Genomic DNA, 24,334 nt, shown 5'->3' with positions numbered 1-24,334 from the left:
TGGTAATAAACAAAATTAACTAAAATATATTAAAAAAAAGTCCAACAAATTTAACAAAATAAAGTAAGTATTAAATGAAAAATAATAAAAAATTACAATTAAAAAAAAATCTATCGATGCCTACGTCGCAAATGTGTTCCGCATGACGGTAGCTGTCGGTCTCGAGGAGGATTTCTTCGTATCACTGGTTCTGACTCATCGCTGTCATCATCATCGTCATCGTCGTCGTCACCATCGTCATCGTCGTCATCGTCATCGTCGTCGTCCTGAGCAGGTACATCAGGTTGATGAGGAGCTGATGACGATGAAGCACCTCCATAGAATAAGGACCCTGGAGGTGTATGACTGACTATCCCACCGGCATACGAAAACTGGAAAAACCCAGACATCGCTGAGTGTGAAAACTATACAGGAGGTGTCTGTGCTGCGACCATGGGTGATGAGGATGAACCCGCCAAATATCCAGCATACGAACCCCAAGTTAGATCTGCAAACATAGACCCATAATAGCCTCCATGAGGGGTCATCTGTGACGGTGGCGGTGGCGGGGTCATAAAACCAGGTGAAGGCGGCGGCGGCGGCATCTGGTAATGGAAAGGCGATGTCGGCATCATATATGGTTGCGGCATCATATATGGTTGCGGTGGCTGTTGGGAAGGTCCTGCTGGTGCAGCTGAGGATGAACCGGAAGCACCTACTCTCCGTCCACGAGTCGGGGGACGATGATGCTGTGTCGGTGAACGTCTCTGTCGACGTCGTAGAAAGGTCTGCCCTCGTGCATCCTCGGGAAGTAGAAACAGTTTCCCGTTACTGTTGAACCACTCATAATAATCCTCAGCATACATCAAGAGGTCATCAAAAATGGGCTCTCTACGGGGAAGGCGCCGATGTCGATCCTCCCACAACACGACCCACCCATGATGCCTCACCAACCAATCTGTATCTGTCTTGCCGCGTCTATCTAAGCTATGCAACTCATCCATATTGCGAGGTGCTTTCGGAATTGGTTGAAAACAACCAAACTGTCGGAGCACGCGATCATTGGAATGCCACTCGACGGTCGCATAACAGATCAGATGGACCATCGCCATCCAAACATCTGATGGACCCCTCAACTCAGGTGGGATCATCACCCTCACATCATCAGTAGAATATGACACTCATTCAAACTAAAACAAATAATATATAATTTTTATCAAAATAATAATCTAATTATATAACTATAATCTAAAATCGATTTTTTAACATTAAAATTCATACATGTGTGCCAGCCTTCTGATCGATTAACACCCTAATTTTTTCTAAATCATCAGGTAGCTCCTGATGATTTTTCCTATCAGTAGACCACCTATTCAAGGAAAAAAATTGTTATACGCTGTATAAAATTATTAATATACAAAATCAGGTTTATAATTACCTCAGAAGTAGTGGAAATACGAATGGGTTCTTCACAACGAGACATAAAAAGGGTAATCGATACCATGCCTAAGACTGCAGCAGCAGGAGACATCCGCCGATAGCATTACGCCTGTAGTCAATGGCTCCACACATCTCCCTGTACAGCAAAGCCAAAACTGCCGAGCCCCAACTGAATGATCCGGCGAGATGAAAGTCACTAAGATGTCGCAACCACATGCAGTGAACTAGGTTGCGCGATTTGTCCGACATCAACAACCCTCCTATCAGCTGCAGTATGCGTGCCCGTGCATACATCTTAACCTCATCCTCAGAGGCGTCTGCGCTCAACTCCCGAAAATTAGCATCTAACCAATTTAACGGTATCCTACCTCCGATAAAATTTTCCAGGACACGTTCTAGACTATCCCGACACAAAGTAGTCCAAGAACCGGAAGCTGTCCCCGATATCACATCTCCATCAACCGGAAGCCCAAGGTGCATAGAAACATCCTCAAGCGTGATCGTGCACTCTCCGCACGGAAGATGGAATGTGTGGGTCTCCGGCCTCCACCGCTCTACTAAGGCATAAATCAGGTTTGGCTCTATCTTACAGTGACCCTGATATCTACCTATGTAACCGAATCCAGCCTCTACTAAATACGACAAGATACGGTTGGGTATCACTAACTTAAGATTCCTAATAAAAGGATCTAATACACGGTTCTTCTCCTAAAAATAAATAATTACAAAAATTAATTTTTAATATAATAATCATGCATTAAATGAATCAACTAATTATTACTAATAATTTAAATTAAATTAAAACGTTAAAATGTTGTCGTATTAGTAAAGTGTCGAGATATTTAATTCTTAATCTAATAGTCATGCATTAAATCAATCAACTAAATATTACTAATAATTTAAATTAAACTAAAACGTTAAAATATTATCGTATTAGCAAAGTGTAGAGATATATGATTTCCATCCGAGCGAAGTAGACTGTCTTCCATTATATATCTGCACAAGAATTATATTAATAAAATATTAAATAAAGTAAAAACATAATAATAAAAATATTATAAAATATACCTTAAAATAGAGTATTTGAGAGAAATTTAGAGAATTTGAGAGAATTTGGTGTGATAAAAGTGATTGAGGATGGGGTATTTATAGGGAGATGGTGACGTGAAAGGTTGGGTATTTAGGTGTATAGCGCGTCTCCTGCACCGCGCTATACCCCACGTGTCAGATATCCAGGTATAACACGAATCAGGGGACGCGCTATACCCACGTGGCGCCAGATCACCGTATATCGCGAGACAGGAGACGCATTATATCCACGTAGAACCAAATCAACATATAATGCGGTTCAGTGAGCGCGTTTTCCTGCTAAGCATGTTAAATCAGACAATATAACTGACTGATGTTATATCGATATTAATACCGATCACCGGTGATATACCGAAAAAATCACCCACATACTCAAATTTATTTAAGAGCATTTCTTTTAGAGTTTCTTTTGAGTTTTTTTTTAAATATATATTTTTCTTATCTTACTTTTTTTTAATCAAATATTTTAATTTTATATTTATATTAAATAAATTAAATATGATAATATTTTTAATAAAATATTAAATAATATAATATTTTAATAATCTCATTTCAATATTATTTCCAATAGTAATTTTACAAGAACTCCATGTCAGAAATATTTTAAGGATAAATTATAATTTTAATAATTCAATTTTATTCTCTTATTTTATACATTATACTTTAATTTTTTTCAATATTTCATATATTATACTTCAATTTCCTTTTGAATTTTTTAATATTTTATGTATTATACTTTAATTTTTTATTTTTTTAATCAGTCCATCATTAAATTGAAATTTTTTATTTTAATGTCGATTTTGAAAGTTCTTGTGAAAATTTTATTTTTCACGTCGATTTTAAAATTTTTGTTTTTGTTTTTTTAAAAAGGGGATAATTTGTTTGCTTTTCTTAAACGGTGTTCGTTACATAAACAACAGGTAACTAAAATAGAAGAATAAAATTTTTTGAAACAAATCTCAATATATTATAAATTTAATGAGAAATTTTATAACGGGATAACTAAAATAGAAGAAAGAAGATTTAGTAATAAAAAAATCCCACAAGGTTTTAATAAATAATAAATCCCAATGAAAAAATTAAGAGCATTTAAAGCTCAAATAGAAGATAAAATAAAAGATTAAGTGATGAACACTTTAAAGGTGATGATCAAGTCAATAAGTTGTTTTCATTGCTCCTATTAACTCACACACCAATCAGGTAGGAATTACGTTAAAGAAGCCAAACTCAAAGATAAGACGTTCCCCACTTTCAATTGACATGAAAATGATATTTTTATTTCATGCCAAGAGCTCCATTTTAAGCAAACAAATGCAACATATTACAATGTTAGTCGTATCACAGGAAATTACAGATATAACCAAGAGATTTCATACCGATAAACAAACGGCTTACCATTCTTCCGCAGCTCTGATAATTGACACTTGTCTTTACAGGCAGAAACAATATTAAAAATAAAATGCACCACAAAATAGAGACTTCCCCATCCCCCTTTCTCCGTCGTCAATTTACACGCAGAAACATCAATATTCACACACGTCAGAACCTCGGATTATGGCAACCGAATTTTATATATAAAGAATTCCCGTAAATAAATCCAAACAGAAAGCCCAGCATCCAATCACTTTACCAATTCGGATACCCAGTCAAGATCGGGATCCAACCCCATTGATTCGGGTCCATCCAGGGAATTTTCTTTACTCAGCTTTGCATATATCCTGGCCCTCAAGTCTCTTCCGGACTCCACCCTCTCCATTGCCGGTTCTTCTTCCGAATAGTTACATTCCCATAGATCAAACTGGCCCAGCCCAGACCGGGTCGGGGTTGACGGAGACCTGCAAAATCCAGGACGGAGAGTGGATCCCCTAGGGGAACCGAAACCCGATCCGGTTTGCAGGCCCCAAGAACAAGCGCCGCTCATTTTAGCCTTACCAAGCTGCATGCTACGCATGTTGGCAGCGAGCTCGCTCACCGAGAAAAACGAGCCACTTGGCGATATGGGGGGTGAATCGGATGGTGAGGATGACGGAGGTGATGCCAAAATGGAAGTGGGTGAAGAAGCGAAGTCTAAACGGCGACGTACAGGTGTACGTACGTAATCTATCTCACCTGAACCTAACCCATCCCCCCTCGGACTCTGCTGGGGCAAGAGTCGGAGCTGCTCCGGCGTGTGAGCGAAAAAACAGACCCTTCGTTTGCAACTAGTACCGTCTTTACATGGCTGGGTACGGTAACGGGCAGGGTGGAGCCAACACTCAAAGACACCATGAGCGAACTCACACGAATCGCCTTTCTTGCAGATTCCCTTGCGGAAATCAGGGCAGGCCGTTCCAGAATAATGGAACTTCCTCGGATCTCTCCGTCGGGCCTTCTCACCTGGGTGGGCGTACGGACATTCAGTCCAGTCATGCGACCTTCCACGAGCGCACCTCCTCACCTTGAATTCATACATCCGGAAATTGACACACGAGATCGCATCGACGGGTAAGTCCGACTCCTCACTAAGCGAATCTGAGTCGAAGTTGTTCGACGGAAGGTAACGTTGGAGTGCGAAAAGGTAGTCGACGGGGCAAGGGCTGGACGTTGCATTGCAGTTATAGTTGACGGAGGAAATACTAGAAGTAGGATCGTTGAATGGTTCCCATGCGGGGATTTTGACTGTGGGATTTGGTCGGGTTGGTTCTCCGATCATCATTTTTGGGCATCGTTCACTGATTCTAAGAGGAGGAGCGGTTCTCTTCATTATAAACTGCATTTGTAACCCGTAGTTGTTCGAGTTAACCATGGTTAAGTTAAAAATCTTCCGATTGAAAAGTACGGTAGATGTGACGGTGAGACAATTCTCACGGGCTTCGCGTAGCCGTTGATTTCAAGTCATTAGGTTTAGTCTTCACTGTTGGCATCAGTGGGACCCAGAGAGTTAGAGATTTGTGCTTATCTCTTTGAGAGGAAAATATCACGGTCAGGTCATTTTATAACTTTCCCTTCCTGTGAATTGAAAACCGGTTGCTTGGGGACCCTGTAGGATATTTTTGAGAGGCGTTGTCGCTTATCGCGGAACAAACTAAATAAAATATCGCGAGTTTAGGTGATCCTTAACGGTAGCTTCTCCAATTTAACAATTATTAAATCAAAATTAGGCTAAATTAAATTACTGGAAACATCAAAGGACAATCTCGAGATTTTGATATAATAATACGAAATTTTAGCCAGAAATCCTAAGATATATTCGGTTTTGGTGAATCAATGACACGTTGACGGAGAGCAGAGATTGGCAGCCACGATCAAATGGGCAGATGATTCGGGATTCTGCATTGCATCCACGTGTAATTAATCCCCTACGCTAGGCAGTTAAGAACCCGCCAAACATAGCTGCAGTTCCACGGATAACCCCTTGTGTAGTTTAGCAACACTGAATACCTTTTCTCTAGTGTACGCATTAGGTTGTCGATATTTTCCAAGCAGAGCACTAAATTAACGATGAAGTTAAATGCTTAGCTTAGGGTGGCTTCAACTTATTTAATAAGTTTTAACCATGCCTTTTAATGAATCAATGAAACTTTTGCAATCTTAAACAAATAAATAAAATGTTATATTGAATGCAACATCAATTCAATATAAAAATTGTAATTGTTTAAGGTTATTTAAAATAAAAAATATAAAATAATATTAATTGAAATTTTGAAAGGACTACAAAACATTAAATATCAGTTAACCAATATATAGAAATATTACAAGGATTAGATACGAAATGGACAAATTATTCTAATAACATAGAATTTACGGAAAGTACACGTAGGAGCACTAGAATCCAAAATCTCCTCGATCTTTGGAAATAAACGGCTGTGACGGCACCACGTCTGATCAGGTATCACAAACGGACAAAAAACCGAGCACATGATCCGTACGAATAAAATAATCCCAATCTGACAGAAGTTCGTACGAAGACACGTGTTAAGGATCACGTGACATGAACCACTTCCACCGATCAAAGGATTAACGTACACGTGGTTGGTGGCACAGTAAGCTGGCGGCAGTAAATCTTTAGTCTTGTGAGTGGCGCCCGATCCAGCAGATGTTGACGCGTAGCATCCGATTGCTTCGCCTTTTTGATATCCCGAGATCTCTATAACTAGGGATGGCAAAAAACTCGAACCCGACGAAAAAAATTGAAAATCAAATTAAATGAGTCGGGTTCAGGGATGATAAATGGGGACGGGAACGGGGATGGGGAAAATTTATTTATTTTAAACGAGGACGGGGACGAGTTTGGTAATCCCTGCCCCGATTATCCGCCCCGATACCCTACCCGATAAATATTAAAAATAATTATTTATATATATATATATATATAATATTAATAAATTTAATTTAAATAAAAAATATATATTTAATTTAAATATATATATATACCCGGCCCGATTCCCGGCCCAATACCGACCCAATACCCGACCCAATACCCGACCCAATACCTGTTTAAATAACCGTTTGTGCTAAACGGGGATACCCATTTTCCCGCGGCTTTCCCCGATTACCCGACGGAATCCCCGTTTAAATCTCTGCGGTTTTTTAAACGGGGACGGGTACCGATTTTTTTAAACGAAGACGGGGACAGAGAGACCAATACCCGACCCGAACCCGACCCGTTACCATCCCTATCCATAACCATGCCTTCGCTCTTTCACTGTTCCATGCTTTTCGTGTATTTAAGCGGTTTCAATATTTAAAAACTTTAGACCTTAAAATTATTAAAAATTAAATCTTAACTAAATTGATATGACTATTATTATTTCAATAGTACATTATTAAAAATCCCAAAAGCGAAAGAAAGTATTCGAGCAAATATGTATGGATTATTGAGGGGAACTTTTGTGATTGGGAAGCTTTCTGTGGATCATATCTGATTTTGAATTGGAAATGAAAACTCATTTATTTACTTACCCACTTGGCTTTGTTACACCCTTTTTCCTTTTCAACTTGTTATTTTACTACTTATTTTCATTATAAAATATTAAACAAATCGTTGTTTTTATTATGTTGCCAAGTGTTGTGCAAAAAGATCTTACCTGATCAATCTGATATGTTGATTCAGTGATTTGATTTAAAAATTTGAATATCTGATCCATTTTTTTATTTTTGAATAATTCAGACATTCAATTTTTTTTAGATAATCAGATCGAATAAATTTCAATTTCGGATTATCTGTAAATATCCCTCTCTCAAATCTCTTCTTTTTCCTTCATCGTGGGAGATAGAGCCCCTCGCTCCGACCACCGTCAATTGGTGGCCATACGACGAAAATCTCTCCTAAACACTCGAACAAAACCATAAAGCCCCTGTCTTTCACCTTCTAACTTGACCCTAAATCGAAACTCAAGGTAAATAAGCTACCTTTGATGATCTAAGGGTCTCTTCAACTCCAATGCAGCGGGGATGGGCTCCGATGAAAAAAAGGGTAAGGTTTCCTTCTCTTTTCGTATTCTCTCTTTCTTTCTTTCTTTTTTATGTTTTTTCTATTGTTTTCGAACCAAAAACCCCCCATCTTTTCTTGTTTCTGATTCTCTCTTCTTTTATATTGTGAATCTTTTTTGTTTTTTCATGCATGCATAAGTGAGTCTGGCTGAAAACGTATGCTAAAGAAGGTAAATTTGCTCTGATTCTTTTGTAAGGGTAAGTATTCTCTCTGTTTGTAGTCCTTGGTAGAGAGAGAATCCTTATTGTGACACGGGTGATACGAAATGAGGGAAATGACCACCACTGAGGTGGCCACTGTCAGTTAGGGATGGGTATGGACCCCGGACTCGACCATATATGTAACACCCCCAACTCGTAATCGACTCAGATACGAATCCGTGTGTCACGTTGACTTTTCAAACATTTTCCTTTATAAAATGACATTCAAATTCATAATTCAAGAAAATGATTAAATTTTCATTTATTAAAAGCATTTGTTTTTACAAAACATATCAGAGCTTATAAAACTTTTATCTTTAGACTCCATGCCAACTACACTCTATATAACATAATACATATACTCAATTACAATTCTGATTTGATCTATGGTAAGGAGAATCTGACCTATCTTGCTCCTCATCGCTCCGCTTCTCGCTTTCCGGAACTTACGTGTGAAACACTCACACGCTAAGTCTATGACTTATTGAGGCATAAATAAACTTACTATAACATATCATTTCTAATTCCTATTATGCATACTTTATGTAATCGTAATACACTATAAAATACGTTATGCATCAGAACATAAATACATACCGATACATATCATTTTATCCTTATTATTACTCTTATCATAATCATTAATCTCCTTTATCATATTACCCTTTTTTATCTTACCATATATATATACACATCATGTAACATGTATATCACTACACCAAAGAACAAACATGTCATCATGAAATTTCTGTAACACATTTCACATTACCAAACATACATATTACATATAGTGTATTGGGTATTATTTCTTTATTAGCCCATGTACACATGTGAGAACTATATATATGTGAGTCTATTGAGGTTGTGCACTATGTTGTCACCACAACTCGTATGTGGTCCTACTAGGGGCATATGAATTTGTCCCGAAAGACCACTATGAAATGTCCCGAATAACCACTATGTCCCGAAGGACCACTGAAAATCCCTCGACTCTTGGCATGCCAACTATACTTCTAGCCCTCATGACATATAACATGGGCATTATTATTTATCATTTCACATATTCATATAAACATATCACATATTCTTATAAGCTCATAACTTCTTTCACATGTACATGTAATCATGTAGCTTCTTTTCACGTAGTTCATGTTACTTTTCATATCATTAATTTATCACATATAACATGGCTTAATATATGTTTATATTCTTTTTCACATAATCACATCTACCGCTTCTCATATATCTCATGCATAACCTATATCATATATACATTCATTCACTTATCTCATAGTAATGTATCATATTACATAATTTAACTTATATCATATTATCATGTGTACATATATCATAGACATTTATCATGTATCATATAAACATGTATTCACACATATCATTTAACATATGCAACAATTAATAACACATGTATCATGTCAAACATATGCTCATATTAAAGAGTTCATGTATTCTACTATAGGAAATAGACTTGTCGCAAGTCTTATTTCCATTAAACATAATACACTATCTAATATGCACTCATATGTGCCTCACTTGCTATCAATTACTCCTATGGCTTACTTTCTCTTCTGGATCAATTCTAACCTTGCAATCATTCCGAAACTTGTTCTCGATTGGTATCTACACAATAATACATGAATCCATATCAATATTCTAATCGTTCATTTCTTAAACTAAAAGAAAGGCTACTTCCAATTTCCCTTTGAAGTGCATCGGTATACTCTGTAGTACATCGGTACATTCCTTAGTATGTTTATAGATGCATTAACTATGCATCGATACAGAAATTGCATTCGATGTTTTCATTTTTAAGGGGTGCATCGATGCACTTCCTGTGCATCGATACACACTGAATAATTTCTAGAAATTTACCCCTGATGCATCAGTACATGTTGAATGTGTACCGATGCACACTAGCCCAGAATTCATTTTTAAGCCCGAAAATCACTCCAATTCTACTTAAACACTTCATATTTCATCCCCTACCATATTCTTAACTCTCATATACATACTTAAACTCATTTCTACTCATTTATCACCCTTTAAATCTCAAAATTCCTTTCTCCATATGGAAATCAATAATTATACCAATTTTTCAATATGTTCTAAATTCAATTCTATCACTGCATGTCTCTTAATTAAGTTGATGACAAGTCAAATTTATCTTCCAAATTGAGTAATTAACTCTATTCAAAGATTTCATTTGAAAACTCTTAATCTTTTATCTCTCCTAACTCCACCATCCTTTGTTTTTAAGATGATTTTAGCTTTCTTTAAGCTTAATTATCATCTAATGGTCATAAACCAACCTTGAATTCAACAAGAAATTAACTAACAAAAGGACTTACCTTTGCAAACCTTGGTTCATGATGGAGAGAAAGAAGAAAGATTAATAGAACTCTGGAACTCCCTTTTCCCTCTTCTCACGTAGTTTCTTTATCTTATAAGGGAAATAAAAATCTTCATTGTCAAATGACAATTTTACCCTTTACTTCATTTAATAATTATCAACAATCCCTCAAAAATATTTATAAGTAAGTTCCTGTATTTTACAATCTTTTGAAATCATACTTCAAAGTTTCAAAAATTCCATTTTAGTCGCTAACCCTAATTTTAGGATATTACAATATAGGGTTAGGTTTTTTCATTCAAAGTTCAGGTTCAGGTAGGGTCAGGTCGGGTTTTAAGAGAATGGTCATCGGATTCGGGTCAAGTTTGGGTTATACATTAAAAATATCCAATCTGACCCGACCTGATAGATATATATTATTTAACATATTTACAGAAATACCACTGTATATATGTGTGTGTTAGGGTTTCTCATTTTTCCTATTTTCATTTAATTTTCCATTATTTTCGTTCTTCTCTAATATTTTCATTTTTTTTCTCAAAAACTCAGTCCCATGATTGGACTCTTCAAACATTGTTTACAATTTTCCCATTGATGTATTTTCTTCTTCTTCTATTCCTTTGTTTTCTCAGCTACCCATCTCAAGTTTGAGGTTAAAGGTCAAAGCTTTATGTCATAGCCATTTTAAAACGAAAAATCGAATTAAAAATAATTATAACTTTATTTTGGAAAATTTGAGATTTTTGATGAATTTGAAATTTGATTCGAATTAGAGTCGCTATCAACCTTTGGGGTTAGGTAAGTCAAATACCTAAAAAGGTCTTTTAAAACAATTTTAATAAAAATCATTTTTAATACAAGAATTGGTATGCATTACAAAAAATTCATTTTTTAAGAGTTCAGGAGCTGATTACACAAGGGGAAGGGTGAGCCCCCAACATCGTCCAAAATCAATACCTAATCCTTATACGTTGTTGTTGCAATGGAATTTGTAGTTTCAAGTCAAAAATTAAAATACGATCCTTTGTGTCAAACATTGGTTATTTATTTCAAATAAAAAAATTGTACAAAAATAGACTCAATTAATTTCAAATTCACTTTTCGTTCGAATGTTGACGAATTGCACTTCTCCTATAGAGTGGTTCTTTTCACGCTCATTTTACAACAAATGTTCTTGAAAGTATTTGAGTAAAACACTTAAAATTTTGTAAAATAAAAAGTTTAATAAAAATTAAAATATACACAAAACTTGTCGGAACTGTCTTTCGGTTGGGCTTCGACTTAAAAAAAATGGGTTAGAGTCGCCACCGATCATTTTAAAAATATTTAGGTGGATCGGACACCATCTTATATGATATGTGTTTTACCAGAAATGTGTCGTGTTCGGGAGTCGGTTACAGTCAATGAAGGATTAGCACCCTTGTACTGCCCTTTCGGTACCAATTAATTTATTGGTTGTCTTAATTGCAAAAAATTACAATTTAATTTAAAATTTAAAAACTCGATTCAAATTACTTACCTTCGATTGATTAGAAATTCCCCTAAAAAAGTCAAGTGTATAATTAGATTGTAAAATAAAAAATAAATATGAAAAAAGAATTAAAAAATATTAATATAATAATAATAAAATAAATAAAATAGATAAAGATAAATAAAATTAAGTAAGAAGAGAACTAATAAAATAAAGAAAATAGAAAAAAAGTAATAGAAAAAAGGGTTAAATTTTGAAATAAAAAATAAAAATAGAAAAATGTTAAGAAAATAAATATTAACAAAAAACTGAAAAATAAATAAATAAAAAATGATCAAAATGAATGATGTTGAAAGCTGACATGACTAAAGCATGAATTAACCCTTAGAATATCCAAAACAAGTCAATTTACACACAAACATATGGTTATAAGCTCGTGGGTCCCACATAAAGTGCAATTTAAAGGGTTTTTACCCCGAAACATTATTTGCCACATTAGCCACATTTTAAACTTAAACACGAGAAAGAATAATGAAAATCTTGGCCATTTTACCTTTCTAGTATGTGAGGTTGAACCGTTGGATCGAGCTGTGGTCGGAGTATGTCGTTCCTTATGTTGTCTCCTACTTGCTAACAGTTTGGATCGTTGAATGGAGCCTCTGATCGTCAGAAACATGCCTCGGCCGAATGAGTAAGCTCATCTCCTTATTCTTTTTTTCTTGGTTTACTTCTCTAATTCTTCATCTTTTCCTATTCTCTTTGTTTTTGTTTCGAATGTTTTTTTTCTGTATTTTTGTTTGGTTCGATTCTCTGTTTTTTGATTTTTCGTATGCCTTTGTTCGAATACTCTCTCTTTTCGAAACTGTTCTAAGTTCCCCCTAAAAAAATCCTCCTCCCTTACTCTTGTTACATGCGCCTTTATAGTGCTAGAGTTCTATTTTCAACTCGTTTCAGACTCCCATTAGGACTGAAATTACTGGTTTGTTGAGAGTCTGACTTGGTTGTTTTCCATTTTGAGTTGGTGCCGAAAATTTTAGGTTGTTACTGTTGTGGACCACTGCTGTATGTGTGGTGAAAAGAGGCTCGGTTGAGGTGGCTGGGATGACTACGGGGTTAATCTGGAGCATTTGAGGTTGTTGTTGTGTTTATTGTTGACGCGTGTACGTTGCTGGGATGTATCTTTAGACCACGACTCGTGTCAACAACTACAAGTGGCAGCTGGAATTTGAGGAGGCATGTGTGGACCTCTGTTGGGTCTTAAATTGCATATAGGCTTTTGGGCCTGACTTATTTGTAATATTGGATCTGGTATAAAAATAAAATATTTAGTATAAATGTATGTACCATATTAAATGACATAAATCAATATGTAATATAAATACATTATATAGCAGTAATAAAAATCGAATCGACTCGGATGAAATAGGTGTCTACAACTGTCACTCTTTGCCCATTATCGTGTAACGAAAATAGGGCAAAGATTAAAAGACACAACTTTCGTCCTCCATGAACGCATCGTTTAACGTCCTCTTTTATAGGAATTGACTTCCATCTTATCGAATCCCTCCGTCATAGAGTTGAAATCTGATGTCCTGATTGATATGTTATAGTTAACTTGGACTGAATCACGGAATGACTCTCTCGTCGTGAGGTTGAGTTGAACCGAGTACGGTATCCTTCGTTGGAAAGTTGAAACCGAGCTCCAAGCATCGGAAAATAGCTCCTGTACCGTTTTCTAGCCCCAATATTATCCGTCGTGACTTTGACATTTGACCTGAAGATTTTGATGTTGCTGTGTTAAAGATGACTCTTTCGTCGTAAAGTTGGGTTAATCTTTTGGGTACGATATCCTTCGTTGTGAAGTTGATATCGTAGATAAATTAGAAAGTGGCTCTTTGTTGTCGATTTTGGTCAACCTTAGTCTTCTTCTCGGTTTAAAGACCTTGGTGTGAAAATTCGACTGGAAAGTAGTTCCTTAATACTACTATATGGTTGATAGGCCCTCGAGCTGAACGAAATCGAACTCAAAAGTCTTCGTTTACAGATAGATTTTCTCGACTTAAGCTATGTTACTGGAAAATGGCTTCTTGTCACTAAAACACAACTAACCCAAGTCATTTTCTCGACTTAAAGACCTCGTTTTAAACTTTAGTCGAAAAATAATCGATACGTCATCGAGCTGAATAGAATCGAACTCGAAAGTTTTTAATGACCGATAACATTTCTCACCTTGAGTTATGTTGTACTAATCTGAGAGATTGCCCCAGTTCTTCTTCTTGACTTAAAGACCTCGGTTTCAACCAGAAAATATTTTCTCGATACTACCATGTGATTGATATGTCGTCAAGCTGAATGGAATCGAACTCGACAATTTTTGTTGATAGATAGTTTTTCTCGACTTAAGCTATACTGTAAATTTGACATGCCTTTGAGCTGAATAGAATCAAACTCGAAGGTATTTGTTGACAGATAACTCTTCTTGACTTGAGCTATTCTGTAAATTTGATGTGCCTTTGAGCTGAATGTAATCGAAATCGAAGGTCTTTTGTTGACAGATAGACCTTCTCACCTTGAGCTATACTGCAAATTTGATATGCCTTTGAGCTAAATATAATCGAACTCAAAGGTCTTGGTTCACAGATAACCCTTATCGCCTTGAGTTATGCTTCAAATTTGATATGTCATTTAGCTGAATGTAATCGAACTCGAAGGTCTTTATTGACAGATAACCCTTCTCGCCTTGAGCTATGCTATAAGTTTGATGTGTCTTTGAGCTGAATGTAATCAAACTCGAAGGTCTTTTGTTGATAGATACCCCTTCTCGCCTTGAGCTATGTTGTAAATTTGATATGCCTTTGAGCTGAATGTAATCGAACTCAAAGATCTTGGTTAATAGATAGTCCTTCTCGCCTTGAGCTATGCTATAAATTTAATATGACTTTTAGATGAATGTAATCGAACTCGAAGGTCTTTGTTAACAGATAGTCCTTCTCGCCTTGAGCTATACTATAAATTTACTGGAAGATAACCTCCTATGGTTGCAGATGACTAATTTACTGTGAAACTAAGTCAATCCACTTGGGCACGATATACTTCGTCGTGAAGTTGAAATCGTGGATGACTCATTCGCTGTAAAGTTGTGCTCTGAATTAGATATCATTCAATGTGAAGTTGAAATCCAATCTTGTGTAAATTACGTTGTTTCGAGTCCAATATCATTCGTTGTGAAGTTGAAATTGACTCTGAATAAAACTTGAGAGTTGTTTGCCGACAAACAGCTTTTCTCGGCTTAGGCTGTGCTGTAAATTTCCTCTAAATGCATGATGGCCCCCATTCGCAGGTCTAAGCCGATCATAGTTCTTCACATGACTCCCTTCACGGGAAAGCCAAGTGGTAAATTCTGTCGGCCGGATATCATCTGTCGTGGAGTTGAAATCTGGCTTGAAAATGTTAACTAAAAACTAGCCACTCGTCGTTGAGTTAAGATGAACTGGACCCGTTCTGAATTGGCTCTCGAACCCGGCTGAAGTTGATTATGAGATCTGTCAATCTTTCAATAGGTCAAATTGGTTGAGGTGTAGCTCCTCGTTGCTGAGTTAAGCAATCACCATCAATTTCTGAATGTTATTTTGAATCGAGTATATTTTGTCTTAAAGTTGAAACTTGACTCTAAAAGCTGCAAAAAATTATGTATGTGAAAAATGATAAATGTGATACTCTTAAGTATGTCTAAGATGCATGCAACATGAAATAGTTTTATCTCCTCATTTTGTTTGCCACTCTGGTCTTTGCCATCAGAATTGACCTTGACCCATTTTCTTCTTGGGTTGCAGCCTTTCACATTTAAGACTGTCATGTTTGAAAATGTTTTTCTTCTTATTTTAAAAGGGAAAAAAATAAGAATATAAGAATTCTGTAAAACATTACCCCTTAATTCAGGCCCGCAATCGAATTAAATCATAAACATGAGTTCAAAGAATATCAAAAGAATCAATAGCTCTTTACTGCTTTCAGAGTTATAGCTCTTTGACAAATATCCAAATTGATGAGTTGGCTTCAGGTTGGCCTCTTAATTTCTAAGGTTTCGGCTACCAAAATGTCATTTCTTTTTTTGAACATCGCAACATGCCCCTATTTCTCAGCTTGGCATTTTATTCGGATGCGGAGAAAATGACGCAACTAGCATAATCAATTACCTGGCCTTCTATTTCGGTTCTCTGAAATCTTCCATTTGTTCAAGTTTCGTAGGCTCCTCTAACAAAGGTAGTGTAGAAATATTGGTCTAAAAATGAAATTCCTGAGTGCTCGTGTGAAATTGACTATAACATGTGAAATTGAGGTATCAATCGAGTTAAGTTTAAGATTTCTCCCCCTTCATTTCAAGCCTTTTCAAGCTGCTCACGAGCTAGTTCAGGATTTCGAGTTTGATTCGAACTTGAAAATTTTAAGCTCTCGAGTTTTCGAGTCGAGTCGAGCTCCATTTCAGATTTTTCGAGTCGAGCTCGACTCGTCTCATTTACACCCCTAATCATGTAGGTCATTTTTGTTTGTTTATGTTTAAAATTCACATGTTTCTTTTTTAATAACTTTGTTTCTAAGCACGAACCAACTTATCTCGATGATTAAAAGATTATTATTTCTAGAGACCATAGGTTCGAGCATCAGTGGCTACAACAAAGTGATTAAATATTCATTATTAAATGATTAAAATTATGTAAAACAAATACTACTTTGTAATCACTATAGCTTCATCAAAAATAATTTTGTATCTAAAAATTTGAATATGTCCCAACTAGATTTTCTTTTGTCCCGTTAACAACATTTTATTCAATTTTCCTGATAATATATATGTATGTTGTACTTGAATTATATATTTCAAACATTATATAAAAATATAGAGTAATGTGGAGTATTAAAGAGGAAAAAAAGGTAAAAAGAAGGCGATCTTCCCAAAAATCATCTTTTCAAACTTTATTTCCGTGTCAGACACATTTTTAAAATTATTTTGAAAATTTTCATATATTTCATATATTTTTGAAAAATTGATTGACTTTTAAAATCAATTGTTTAAAAATATAAAAAATATTAAAATAAACTTTTAAGTACAATTGAGGTATCAAATGATTATTATTCATTAATTATTATTTTTAACAACAGTTAATAATGTTTATTTATTTTTTAATAAAATTATTTTGATTTTTTCATGAAATTACACAATACATATAATCTAGTATAGAAAAACTTTGAGGGTAAGTATTTTAAAATATGAATAATTTTATAACAAAGTATTTCTTTTACAAAATGATGATGATGATAATAAATATTTTATAATTTAAAAAATTATAAATTTCATATATTTTTGAAAAATTTATTGACTTTTAAAATTAATTGTTTAAAAATATTAAAATATTAAAATAAACTTTTAATTACAATTGAGGGATCAAATGAATTATTATTCAATAATTATTATTTTTTAACAACAGTTAATAATGTTTACTCATTTTTAATAAAATTAGAATTTAATATTTATTTTATATTTTTTAAAATTAATATTAGAAAAACTTTCCCTCAATAAAGTGGTGATATTTTTTAGCTTTACATTCTTTTTTTATTGAATTTTATACACTTTTAATTCTTTTTTTATTGCATTTTTATTTAATTTAAAAATAATAATAATAATTCATTTGATCTCTCAATTATAATTAAAAAAATATTTTATATTTTTAAATAATTAATTTTAAAAATCAATAAACATTATTAAATGTTGTTAAAAAATAATACCAAACAAAAAATAAATAAATAAAGTTGACGTTTTACATAAATATCACCCTAATATAAATTAATTACATATTAACCATAATTTTAAAAATATTTACAAAATTAATATCTAATTTTTTACACGTTTCCTAAGACGTGGTGCATGGGCCGCGCTTTCTGTCGCGTTAAAATAAAGATGTTAAATCAAAAAATAAAGATGAAAAATATCAAAAAATAAAATTTGAAAGAATGACTTTTAGGAAAAATCGTAAAAAAAGAAAAAGAAGGGCAGTCAAATTCCTCCATTTCAGGTGTCGGCCTGTAAACCCCCTTCTCTCTCTCTCTCTCTTTCTCTCTCTCTCTCTCTCTCTCTCCTCAAAACCACAACTCTCTCTCTCACATTTTCCTCACTATACTCTGCTTTGCCTCATTACCCAATTAATTTTTACATCATGGCAGCACCAACCACCTACTCTTCTCAACCGCTCTATTCCGACGACCATTTCATCGTCGACGACCTCCTCGATTTCCGCCACGAGGATGGCCTTGTCACCGAATCCTCTACTTTCAACTCCTTCATGGCCGGCCATTCCACCGAATCCTCCTCCGTCGCCGCCGTCGACAGTTGTAATTCGTCGTTGTTTTCTGGTACTGAACCCAATTTGGCGGGTGATTTTGGTTGTCGAACTTTCACTGATGGCCAGTTTGCTGGGGACCTTTGTGTGCCGGTAATTAATTAAACTTTCTTCCCTGCATGCAATGGCGTGACAGGAAAGTTAAACAAGATATATGTGTTAACATCTCTTTTAGCAAAGAAAATAAAAGAGAGCAGTATTGAGTAATACTTGTTTTATTTCTTACATTCTATGTACAAGTTATTGTTGTATTTATACACTTTAGTTAACAACTAAACTGCTCATAACAGCTTAGCTAACTTCCTAACTAATCTTGCTAATTAACTTCTTAACACTCCCCCTCAAGTTGGAGAATGACTCTCGTCTTTCATTCCCAACTTGATCTTTAAATGCTCATGTTGGTTTGTTCCTAAGCCCTTTGTAAAGATATCAGCCTGTTGTTCTTTAGTTGAGGCATGTTTGGTGCAAATAACTCCCTTTTGTATCTGTTCATGCACAAAGTGACAATCGATTTCTATATGCTTTGTTCTCTCATGGTATACTGGATTTGCTGCAATGTGGAGTGCAGCCTGGTTATCACAATACAACGTTGTTGGCTCGTGGTGCTCAATTCCCAGTTCTTTAGTTAATCCCCTCAACCAAACTAATTCTGCTACTGCAGATGCCATACACTTGTATTCAGCCTCAGCTGATGATCGTGAGATGGTATTCTGCTTCTTAGACTTCCAGCAAATGAGAGAATCACCCAACTTAACGCAATAGCTAGTAACAGAACGTCTTGACATTGGACAAGCAGCCCATTCAGAATCACAAAATGCTACCAAGTTAGGTATACTTTTGCTTGAAAATAGAATACCCTCACCTGGAATTTTTCGTATATACCTCACAACACGCATAGCTGCTTCATAATGGACTTTCTTTGGAGTTTGCATGAACTGACTTAAAAGCTGAACATCATACATTATGTCCGAGCGAGTATGTGTTAAGTAAAGAAGCCTTCCAATTAGCCTTTGATACATTCCAGTATCTTCTAAGAGCTCATCAGATCGATGCTCAATGTGCATGTCATATTCAGATGATGTGAGTTTTTGATTCTGTTCAAGAGGAGTAGAAACACTACGTGCATTCCCCAAACCAGAATCTGAAATGAGTTCCAAGGCATATTTTCGTTGGCTTAGAATAATTCCTTCTATATTTCGTACAACTTCAATGCCTAAGAAATACTTGAGCTGCCCCAAATCTTTCATCTTAAAATTCCCGTACAGGATGGTCTTTAATTCTTCTATCATTCCACTATCGTTGCCAGTGATCAAGAGATCATCCACATAGATCAACATTATTACCAACTTTTCATCTTCTCGTTTTGTGAACAGCGAGTAATCATAAAGACTCTGCACATAACCACCTGCAGTAAGAGCCTCAGTCAATTTTAAATTCCATTGTCGAGACGCCTGTTTCAAGCCATATAGTGACTTGAGCAACTTGCATACTCTAAACTCCCCCTAGTTGCGAAAACCATCTGGCAGCGTCATGTAGACTTCTTCATGAAGATCCCCTTGCAGGAAGGCGTTGAAAACATCCATTTGATAGAGCTCCCAACCGAACATAGCAGCCATGGAAATGACAGTACGAACAGTAACTTGTTTTGCCACAGGTGAAAAAGTATCATGGAAGTCAATACCTTCACATTGGCTATAACCCTTAGCAACTAATCGGGCTTTGAACCTTTCAACCGAACCATCAGAGTTGTACTTGATCCGATATATCCATTTGCAACCAATGGGTCGTTTATTTTGTGGTAGATCAACCACTGCCCAAGTATCATTTGTCTCTAGAGCATGAATTTCATGTTTCATAGCTTCTACCCAACGTTCATCACAGACTGCCTCATGGTAGGTTTTAGGTTCAACTAAAGATAAGGAAGAAGCAGCAAAAGGTGGTAAAGATAAAGGAAATGACGAGGTATGGTTGAAGGATGAAGTCGTACCTGCTTGCAGTGAAGTAGAAGAGGATTGCGGAGGACGGACAAAGTCAGATAACCAGGAAGGTGGTTTAGTGACCCGAGTAGAACGCCTCAAAAGAGAAGAGCTAGGTACAATTGGTTGACTCGATAACCGAGAGGATGAAGGACATAAATTGTCAAAAACTGGACATGCTGGACTAAAATCTATATGGTCATTATTTCTAGTTCTGAGGTCATTTGTAAATTCATGTACGGGTAAATTCTCATGCACAGGTAACTGCTCATTACGTGAGTCATTTGATGTCACAACTGGAATATGAAAAAAATTCTCGATCAAGATTACTAGGCAGGGTTGAAATAGGAAACAATGGAGAGTTTTTTTTTTCTGGAAACTGAAAAGGAAATATAGATTCATGAAATACCACATCCCTATTAACAAAAAAGGACTTCGATCTCAAGTTGAAAAGAATATAACCTTTTTGATCCAAGGAATACCCCATAAAAACAGAAGGGATTGATCTAAAGGAGAATTTGTCATGATTGTTAGGGATACTAGCATAACAAAGACATCCGAATACTCTAAGGTGTGAAAGATTAGGCATCTTCCCATACAACATTTCAAATGGTGTTTTCCATTGAAGAACCTTGGTTGGCAACCTGTTAATTATGTAGCAGGCAGTTTGAATACACTCACCCCAGAACTTAGTTTGAACAAAGGACTGAAATTTAATAGCATGAGCAACATTAAGAAGATGTTGGTGTTTTCGTTCAGCAACCCCGTTTTGTTGGGGCGTATGGACACAAGAACTTTGGTGGACTATCCCTTGATCAAAAAAAAAAGTGTTGCCTTCAGTGCTAAAGAATTCCCAACCATTATCACTTCTCACTATTTTGATTTTAGCAGAAAAATGATTGCCAACATAGGCAAAAAATTGTTTAAGGGCGATAAATGCATTGCTTTTGAGTCTAAGTAGAAATACCCACGTCATACGCGTATGGTCATCAATAACAGTTAAAAAGTATCTATGTCCACTATGCGTTGAGACACGATACGCTCCCCAGAGATCAATATGGATAAGAGAGAATGCAGATGACTCACGAGAATCACTCATAGGAAATGGTAAACGGTTTTGTTTAACAAGTGGACAAACACCACAACTCTTAACATGATCAATATTAGACAAACTGCTATGTAATTGAGACATTTTATTCAAGGTACTCAAAGAGGTATGGCCAAGTCGTGCATGCCATAGAACACCATTATCTGATTTTAACAAAGTGAAAGACAGACAAGAATTTTTACAGGAAACGGACTGACCAACCGATGGACTGAATGATGACTTGAAAATGTAAAGACCATCATAAGATCTACCAATCCCCTTCATCTCTCCACTGCAAAGGTCCTGTATAAGGCAAAATTATTGAAAAAATGTTAATGAACACTTAAGTTCTTTGGTTAATTGGGATACAGATAGCTGATTGTAATGAAAGTCTGGTACATGTAAAACATTGGTTAATATGTGATTAGGAGAAAAGGCATAGGTTCCTTTGTGGGCTATATGAGCGGTTTTACCATTTGGCAGCTGAACAAAAGAAGAGGAGTCGCAAGCAACATGAGAACTCAGCTTCTCAATATCAAAAGTCATGTGATTCGTGGCACTAGTATCTAGAATCCAGTCGTGATGCGAGGGAACAAAACGAGTACCTACCATATGTGTTGTAGCTTGCACAGGCGGATCTTTCCCTAACAACTCAAGGATTTGTTGATATTGTTCATGTGTAAAAGTAGAAACCTTAGCAGAAACAAAATCTTCAGTCAAAGAGGGTATTGATTCTCCTTCATTGTGCAAGGTAACATTATTAGCAGTAGATCCCTTACGCTTAGTGAATTTGTGATCAGCTGGATAACCAATCAGCTTGTAACACGTTTCCTTCTTGTGTCCTTTGATGTGACAGTAGTCGCACACGCCATTGAAACATTTTTTTGACCTGATTATTAGAATAGAACGCAGTAGGTTCTAAAACACTGGCTAGTCTTCCTGCATTTTGACGCTGAACTTCCTCTTGAATCAGCATGGAGTATGCTTGATTTACAGAAAGTAAAGGTTTTAGCAGCAATATTTTACTGCGTACCATGGAGTAGGAATCATTCAACCACATGAGAAAATGAAAGAGCCGTTGTTGGTTAACATGTTCCGTATTCTGCCGAGAAACTTCACAGTTGCACATAGCGAATGGGGCAATGGCATCATATTCATCCCATAGCAACCGTAAGCGTGTGTAATACACCGAAATGGAGGATGTACCTTGAGAATGAGAGACAATTTCTCGATGCAGAAAATAAACACGAGCTCCATCAATCTTGTCAAAGCGTTCTTTAAGATCTTCCCAAACACGTAATGCATTCGAAGCAAAAACTATTCCCGCAGAAAGTTCTTGACTAACCGTATTCAAGATCCATGAAAGCACAATAGCATTGCAACGCTCCCACTGTGCCAAAAGATCTGGAGAAAGACCTTCACAAGAACAAGTCCCATCCACGAACCCAATCTTGTTCTTGGCAAGTAGAGCAATACGCATAGATCTGCTCCACAAATTATAGTTTTCCACACCAGTCAGCTGATGAGAAACGAGTAGTATTCCCGGAGTGTCGGAAGGATAAAGATAAAGAGGATGATTGTAGTCAATCTGAGTTGTCTCCGGCTGGACCATGCTTGTGCAAGAACAAGAACAGAAAGCTATCAACTAAACTAGCTCACCGGCAAAAGATTAACCGGAAACAACCGCCGGTGATGGCCTCTGATACCATGTTAACATCTTTTTACCAAAGAAAATAAAAGAGAGCAGTATTGAGTAATACTTGTTTTATTGCATACGTTCTATGTACAAGTTATAGTTGTATTTATACACTTTGGTTAACAACTAAACTGCTCATAACAGCTTAGCTAACTTCCTAACTAATCTTGCTAACTAACTTCTTAACAATATGTTTTTGTTTTTATATTGGTAACCAAACAAACGATAAAGATGGTTGTTTTATATTTGTTGAACAGTACGACGATTTAGCTGAGCTTGAATGGCTGTCGAATTTCGCGGAGGAATCGTTTTCAAGCGAGGACCTGCAAAAGCTGCAGCTGATATTCGGGATGAAAACCCGAGCCAACGCCCGTGGCTTCCAACCCAACCAAACTGACGCCGGTGACAACAATCCGGTTTTCCACCCGGACATGACGGCGCCCGCCAAGGCAAGAAGCAAACGCTCCCGCACAGCGCCATGCAATTGGGCGTCCCGTTTCCACGTCCTCAGCCCGACAACTTCATCTTCCGAACCAGATATGGTCGTCCCGGTCCGACAACCTACCCCGGGTAAAAAACCCGTCAAAACGAGGACGTCGAAGAAAAAGGACGGCGGCGAAGTGTGTTCGGAGGGGCGGAAGTGCCTGCATTGCGCAACGGATAAGACGCCGCAGTGGCGGACAGGACCCATGGGACCCAAAACACTATGCAACGCTTGTGGAGTGAGGTATAAATCGGGGCGACTTGTGCCCGAATACCGACCCGCTGCAAGCCCGACATTTGTGCTGACAAAGCATTCAAATTCTCACCGGAAAGTCCTGGAGTTAAGACTACAGTAAGAAATGGCAAGAGCCCAACAGCAACAACAATTGATGCACCATCGGTATCAAAACACCGTATTTTTTGTATCCAACGCCCACGATTATTTGATCCACCAACCACTGGGTCATCATTTCAGGCAGCTCATGTAGTGAATGCTAACTAGTGTAGCCACACCTCCTCATTTAGCTTTTGAATTCCAGTTTATATTTTTCATTTTTGGTTAGATTATTCACTAGTTTTCTCTTTCTACGCTTGGCAACCCCAATTTTCTTCAGGTCAATTACTAACTTTTTTTTTACTTCATTAGAACTGTACATACATTCCAAGCTTGCTTTTTATTC

The 24,334-nt window shown here is 36.3% G+C and overlaps 1 protein-coding gene and 1 pseudogene across 1 annotated transcript; one reads left to right on the top strand and one right to left on the bottom strand.

Annotated features, from left to right (window-relative positions):
* Positions 1-3,884: 3,884 nt before the first annotated feature.
* Positions 3,885-5,308, bottom strand: LOC120163762 (zinc finger CCCH domain-containing protein 23-like). The gene has a single exon (XM_039173600.1). It carries the CDS (start codon positions 5,291-5,293, stop codon positions 4,130-4,132), a length of 1,164 nt encoding a protein of 387 aa, XP_039029531.1. The 5' UTR covers positions 5,294-5,308; the 3' UTR covers positions 3,885-4,129.
* A 12,921-nt stretch (positions 5,309-18,229) lies between these two features.
* Positions 18,230-24,142, top strand: LOC120163783 (annotated as a pseudogene).
* The last annotated feature ends 192 nt before the right edge of the window (positions 24,143-24,334 follow it).

Source organism: Hibiscus syriacus, unplaced genomic scaffold (assembly GCF_006381635.1).
Source record: "Hibiscus syriacus cultivar Baekdansim isolate YM2019G1 unplaced genomic scaffold, ASM638163v2 tig00111495_pilon, whole genome shotgun sequence".
In the NCBI taxonomy this organism is placed as follows: Eukaryota; Viridiplantae; Streptophyta; class Magnoliopsida; order Malvales; family Malvaceae; genus Hibiscus; species Hibiscus syriacus.
The sequence above is the reverse complement of the archived record's forward strand: the minus strand, read 5'-3'. Positions and strand labels throughout refer to the sequence as shown.

Bases quoted from the DNA above. Each gene is read 5' to 3' on its own strand.
- LOC120163762 (XM_039173600.1), bottom strand. From the start codon at position 5,293: ATGGTTAACTCGAACAACTACGGGTTACAAATGCAGTTTATAATGAAG.